This window comes from Salmo salar, chromosome ssa22 (assembly GCF_905237065.1).
Source record: "Salmo salar chromosome ssa22, Ssal_v3.1, whole genome shotgun sequence".
Lineage (NCBI taxonomy): Eukaryota > Metazoa > Chordata > Actinopteri > Salmoniformes > Salmonidae > Salmo > Salmo salar.
Genome location: NC_059463.1, coordinates 60,425,814 through 60,433,313, shown reverse-complemented (window position 1 = coordinate 60,433,313; position 7,500 = coordinate 60,425,814). Strand labels below are relative to the sequence as shown.

The 7,500-nt window shown below is 43.1% G+C and overlaps 1 protein-coding gene across 8 annotated transcripts in view; it reads right to left on the bottom strand.

The window, feature by feature from the left end:
• The window catches only part of nisch (nischarin), a 39,696-nt gene that overhangs the window by 27,312 nt on the left and 4,884 nt on the right, over positions 1-7,500 (bottom strand). For all 8 annotated transcript variants that reach the window (XR_006761376.1, XR_006761377.1, XR_006761378.1 and 5 more), the window contains 5 exons: positions 7,350-7,445; positions 7,053-7,205; positions 6,806-6,874; positions 6,256-6,441; positions 5,166-5,294 (listed from right to left, as the gene is read on the bottom strand). Coding sequence is in view for 4 of the 8 variants with exons in the window: in XM_045705637.1 (XP_045561593.1) it covers positions 5,166-5,294; positions 6,256-6,441; positions 6,806-6,874; positions 7,053-7,205; positions 7,350-7,445 (633 nt within the window). In the remaining 4 variants the exon portion in view is untranslated. The remainder of the gene's footprint in view (positions 1-5,165; positions 5,295-6,255; positions 6,442-6,805; positions 6,875-7,052; positions 7,206-7,349; positions 7,446-7,500) is intronic.

Here is a 7,500-nt window from a genome sequence, read left to right as displayed (position 1 = left end):
CTGCCGCTACATGGCTAATACTACTACTGCTGCTGCTACTACGGCTAATACTATTGCTGCTGCTGCTACTATGGCTAATACTACTGCTGCTGCTACTACTATGGCTAATACTACTGCTGCTACTATGGCTAATACTACTACTACATGGCTAATACTATGCTGCTGCTACTACTACTACTACTACTACTACTACTACTACTACTACCGGCTACTGCTGCTACTACTACTACTACTACTATGGCTAATACTACGCTGCTGCTGCTACTATGGCTAATACTACTGCTGCTGCTACTATGGCTAATACCACTACTGCTGCTACTGCTACTACTACTGCTGCTACTGTGGTTAATACTGTTACTACTACTACTGCTGCTACTGTGCCTAATACTGTTACTACTACTACTACTACTACTAATGTTGCTGTTACTAATGCTGCTTCTTCTACTACTACTACTGCTGCTGCTACGGGTAATACTACTACTATGGGTAATACTACTACTGCTGCTGATGATGATGTTGCTACTACCGCTGCTACTACTACCGCTGCTGCTGCTGCTTCTACTACGACTAATACTACTACGGTTAATACTACTACTACTACTGCTGCTACTACGGCTAATACTGCTGCTGCTAGTATGGCTAATACTACGGCTAATACTACTACGGCTAATACTACGACTACTACTGCTGCTGCTGCTACTACTATGGCTAATACTACTACTGCTACCACTTATGCTACTACTACTACTGCTGCTGCTGCAGCTGCTGCTCCTACTACAGCTAATACTACTACTGCTTCTACTACTCCTATGGTTAATACTACGGCTAATACTACTACTACTACTACTGCTGCTACTATGGCTAATACTACTGCTGCTGCTGCTACAACTGCTGCCATGTCTAATACTACTACTACTACTACTGCTGCTGCTATGGCTAATACTACTATTACTGCTACTATGGCTAATACTACCACTGCTACTAATACTACCACCACTACTACTATGACTAATACTACTACTATAGCTAATACTACTATTGCTACTATGGCTAATACTACTACTATGGCTAATACTACTACCACCATTCCTACTATGGCTAATACTACTACTGCTACTATGGCAAATACTACTACTACTACTACTACCGTGGCTAACAGGTCCCAGACCTGCTGTTTTCAACTCTCTAGAGACAGCAGGAGCGGTAGAGATACTCTCAAAGATCGGCTATGAAAAAGCCAACTGACACTTACTCTTGTGTTACTGACTTGTTGCACCCTCAACAACTACTATGATTATTATTATTTGACCATGCTGGTCATTTATGAACATTTGAACATCTAGGCCATGTGCTGTTATAATCTCCACCCGGCACAGCCAGAAGAGGACTGGCCACCCCTCATAGCCTGGTTCAACTCTAGGTTTCTTCCTAGGTTTTGGCCTTTCTAGGGAGTTTTTCCTAGCCACCGTGCTTCTACACCTGCATTGCTTGCTGTTTGGGGTTTTAGGCTGGGTTTCTGTACAGCACTTTGAGATATCAGCTGATGTAAGAAGGGCTATATAAATACATTTGATTAATACTAATACTGATTGAGTCTGTAATACCAACATGTTTCAAGCAGACCACCATAGTCCCTGTGCCCAAGAACACAAAGGCCATCTGCCTAAATGACTACAGACCCGTAGCACTCACATCCGTAGCAATGAAGTGCTTTGAAAGGTTGGTAATGGCTCACACCAACACCATTATCCCAGAAACCCTAGACCCACTCCAATTTGCATACCGCCCAAATAGAGCCACAGATGATGCAATCTCTATTGCACTCCACACTGCCCTTTCTCACCTGGACAAAAGGAACACCTATGGTGAGAATGCTATTCATTGACTACAGCTCAGTGTTCAACACCATAGTGCCCTCAAGGCTAATCACTAAGCTAAGGATCCTGGGACTAAACACCCCCTTCTGAAACTGGATCCTGGACTTCCTGACGAGCCGCCCCCAGGTGGTGAGGGTAGGTAACAACACATCCACCACGCTGATCCTCAACACTGGAGCTCCCCAGGGGTGCGTGCTCAGTCCCCTCCTGTACTCCCTGTTCACCCACGACTGCATGGCCAGGCACGACTCCAACACCATCATTAAGTTTGCAGACGACACAACAGTGGTAGGCCTGATCACCGACAACGACGAGACAGCCTATAGGGAGGAGGTCAGAGGCCTGGCCGGGTAGTGCCAGAACAACAACCTATCCCTCAACGTAACCAAGACTAAGGAGATGATTGTGGACTACCGGAAAAGGAGGACTGAGCACACCCCCCCATTCTCATCGACGGGGCTGTAGTGGAGCAGGTTGAGAGCTTCAAGTTCCTTGGTGTCCACATCACCAACAAACTAACATGGTCCAAACACACCAAGACAGTCGTGAAGAGGGCACGACAAAGCCTATTCCCCCTGAGGAAACTAAAAAGATTTGGCATGGGTCCTGAGATCCTCAAAAGGTTCTACAGCTGCAACATCGAGAGCATCCTGACTGGTTGCATCACTGTCTGGTACGGCAATTGCTCGGCCTCTGACCGCAAGGCACTACAGAGGGTAGTGCGTATGCCTGCCATCCAGGTCCTAAAAATTGTCAAAGACCCCAGCCACCCCAGTCATAGACTGTTCTCTCTACTACCGCATGGCAAGCGGTACCGGAGTGCCAAGTCTAGGACAAAAAGGCTTCTCAACAGTTTTTACCCCCAAGCCATAAGACTCCTGAACAGGTAACCAAATGGTTACCCAGACTATTTGCATTGTGTGCCTCCCAACCCCTCTTTTTACGCTGCTGCTACTCTCTGTTTATCATATATGCATAGTCACTTTAACCATACATTCATGTACATACTACCTCAATTGGCCTGACCAACCAGTGCTCCCACACATTGGCTAACCGGGCTATCTGCATTGTGTCCCACCACCCACCACCTGCCAACCCCTCTTTTTACGCTACTGCTACTCTCTGTTCATCATATATGCATAGTCACTTTCACCATATCTACATGTACATACTACCTCAATCAGCCTGACTAACCGGTGTCTGTATGTAGCCTCACTACTTTTATAGCATCGCTACTTTTATAGCCTGTCTTTTTACTGTTGTTTTATTTCTTTACTTACCTATTGTTCACCTAATACCTTTTTTGCACTATTGGTTAAGCATTTCACTGTTAAGGTCTACACCTGTTGTATTTGGCGCACATGACAAATAAACTATGATTTGATTTACTACTACTACTAATAATACTACTACTGCTACTATGGCTAATACTACTACTGCTACTATGGCTAATACTACTACTGCTACTATGGCTAATACTACTACTATGGCTAATACTGCTACTATGGCTAATACTACTACTGATGCTATGACTAATACTACTACTACTACTACTATGGCTAATACTACTGCTACTACTATGGCTAATACTACTACTGCTAATACTACTACTGCTACTACGGCTAATACTACTACTGCTACTACGGCTAATACTACTACTGCTGCTATGACTAATACTACTACGACTAATACTACTACTGCTGCTATGACTAATACTACTACTGCTGCTATGACTAATACTACTACTACTACTACTACTACTACTACTACTACTACTACTACGGCTACTACTACTAATACTGCTACTACGGCTAATACTACTACTACTACTACTACTACTACGGCTAATACTACTACTACTACTATGGCTACTACTACGGCTAATACTACTACGGCTAATACTACTACTACTACTACTACGGCTAATACTACTAATACTACTACTACTACTACTACTACGGCTAATACTACTACTACGGCTAATACTACTACTACTACGGCTAATACTACTACTACTACTACTACTACTACTACTACGGCTAATACTACTACTACTACTACTACTACTACGGCTAATACTACTACTACTACTACTACGGCTAATACTACTACTACTACTACTACCGGCCAATACTACTACTACTACTACTACTACTGCCACTGCTACTACTACTACTACCACTACTGCTACTACTACTACTACTACTACTACTACTACTACGGCTACTACACTACTACTACTACTAATACGGCTACTACTACTACTACTACTACTGCTACTACTACTACCACTACTACTACTGCTACTACTACTGCTACTACCACTACCACTACTGCTACTACGGCTACTCACTACCACTACTACTACTACTACTACTGCTAATACTACTACTACTGCTACTACTACTACTGCTACTACTACTACTACTATGGCTAATACTACTACTACGGCTAATACGGCTAATACTACTACTACTACTACGGCTAATACTACTACTACTACTACGGCTAATACTACGGCTAATACTACGGCTAATACTACTACGGCTAATACTACGGCTAATACTACTACTGCTACTACGGCTAATACTACTACTGCTGCTATGACTAATACTACTACTGCTGCTATGACTAATACTACTACTGCTGCTATGACTAATACTACTACTGCTGCTACGACTAATACTACTACTACTACTACTATGGCTAATACTACTACTACTACGGCTAATACGGCTAATACTACTACTACTACTACTACGGCTAATACCACTACTGCTACTACGGCTAATACTACTACTACTACGGCTAATACTACTACTACTACGGCTAATACTACTACTACTACGGCTAATACTACTACTACGGCTACTACTACGGCTAATACTACTACTACTACTACTACTACTACTACTACTACGGCTAATACTACTACTACTACTACTACTACTACGGCTAATACTACTACTACTACTACTACGGCTAATACTACTACTACTACTACTACTACTATGGCTAATACTACGGCTAATACTGCTACCATGGCTAATACTGCTACTATGGCTAATACTACTACTATGGCTAATACTACTACTATGGCTAATACTACGGCTAATACTGCTACTATGGCTAATACTGCTACTATGGCTAATACTACTACTATGGCTAATACTACTACTATGGCTAATACTACGGCTAATACTGCTACTATGGCTAATACTACATGGTAGCCTCCCCCACTAACAAGTCAGTCTGTCTGTCCGACTGTGTGTGTGTGTGTGTCCATACCTCTGAGGCGCGGTCCCAGAACTGAGCCAGCACCTTGGTTCTGTAGTCAGGGATGATACACATGGGGTTGTTAGACAGGATCAACCTCTCCAGGCAGGGCAGCGTTCCTATGTACCTGATCTCCTCAAGCTGGAGAGGACAGAGGAAATTCAGCAGTTTAGTCAACTTTATATGTATGTTATATACCACTGCAGTTACTGTAGCTAGTAACTTCACTGTAGTAAAAGCAGTTTTAGGACAGCTACTGTTAAATAGCTTTGCGACAACTGCTGATGTAAAAAATGATTTTGAACATTCAGAATACTAGCTACCACAGTTTGTTGGAGCTGAGGTCCAGGTTGACCAGAGAGCATGATTGATTTATTGATTGGATGCTGCAGAGTGATTACCCTACCTGTCCTAGCTTGTTGGAGCTGAGGTCCAGGTTGACCAGAGAGCATGATTGATTTATTGATTGGATGCTGCAGAGTGATTACCCTACCTGTCCTAGCTTGTTGGAGCTGAGGTCCAGGTTGACCAGAGAGCATGATTGATTTATTGATTGGATGCTGCAGAGTGATTACCCTACCTGTCCTAGCTTGTTGGAGCTGAGGTCCAGGTTGACCAGAGAGCATGATTGATTTATTGATTGGATGCTGCAGAGTGATTACCCTACCTGTCCTAGCTTGTTGGAGCTGAGGTCCAGGTTGACCAGAGAGCATGATTGATTTATTGATTGGATGCTGCAGAGTGATTACCCTACCTGTCCTAGCTTGTTGGAGCTGAGGTCCAGGTTGACCAGAGAGCATGATTGATTTATTGATTGGATGCTGCAGAGTGATTACCCTACCTGTCCTAGCTTGTTGGAGCTGAGGTCCAGGTTGACCAGAGAGCATGATTGATTTATTGATTGGATGCTGCAGAGTGATTACCCTACCTGTCCTAGCTTGTTGGAGCTGAGGTCCAGGTTGACCAGAGAGCATGATTGATTTATTGATTGGATGCTGCAGAGTGATTACCCTACCTGTCCTAGCTTGTTGGAGCTGAGGTCCAGGTTGACCAGAGAGCATGATTGATTTATTGATTGGATGCTGCAGAGTGATTACCCTACCTGTCCTAGCTTGTTGGAGCTGAGGTCCAGGTTGACCAGAGAGTATAGTTTAGTGAGGCCTGCGAGGCTGTCTAGCTGGTTGCCTGCCAGGTTGAGGGTCTTGATGTTACCCAGTTTGGTGTGGGCCCCCTCTAACACTGTCAGAACGTTGTAAGAAAGGTCCAGGTGGATCAGGTTGTACAGGTGCTGAAATACAAGCAGAAAAACAACAACATGAAGACAAAATGGACGTCCATTTATTGTCTTGGGTGTTCTTTTGTTTTCTCTAGAAATGGCCTCAACTAGTCAAAACATCATTAAGTCAAATACAGTGTTGGTAGTGACAGGTTAATCCTGTAACATGATTTGCTACTTTTCCTCTTCAAAAACAGAGTATTAACATGTTAAATGTTTTATTAGGGGAACATTAAAATATTTACATTAAAATGAAGCCATACAACAAAACCACCAAGTTATGGGGCTCTTTTGTTTTGACAATACATCATATCTATTGTAAATATCTCTGTACCAGAGGTCTACATCTCCATGTATGTCTCTGGTCTGTACATACCTGAAGGTTTTCCACCATAGAGAGCTCGTTGGAACTAAGATCTAAGAATTCTACTTTCGGTATCAATTTCTGAAAAATAGGAACAACAAAAAAAAAAGTGATCAGAATTAAACATATAGTCAATTGTATTATGGCCAAGCTTAGACGTACAGTACAATTAATTCTATGAATAACACAAAAACCATGAATAACAGGCAATTATTATTATTATTATTATTATTGATATGAGTGTATGAGGGTCTCTCACCACTGAGCTGTCTATGCAGCCTATGTGGTTGTGGCTCATGTCCAGGGTGGTGAGAGTCTTCCAGGTAGGGATGATGGTGGTGACGGGACAGTCTGTAAGGGCTCCCTCTGCTACCCACTGAGGGGACTCACATGACTCCGGAACCAGCACATCCTACACAACAAAGGTAGGAATCAATACAGATTTACCTACCACCCACCCACACACACACACACACACACACACAAGCACGCACAGACAGATAGACAGGACAGACACACAGACACTAATCAACTATGAGTAAAGTGGACGTGTTACCATCATGGATGCTGCAGAGTGGTGGACACTCAGCGTGACCAGACAGGGTTTCAGAGAAGGTAGTCCCATGATCTGGGCCGAGTTACAGTCACTTATCTGGAAGAAAAGTATTTTAAAAATGAAACGGAGAACAAGTGACGGTTTAATTATC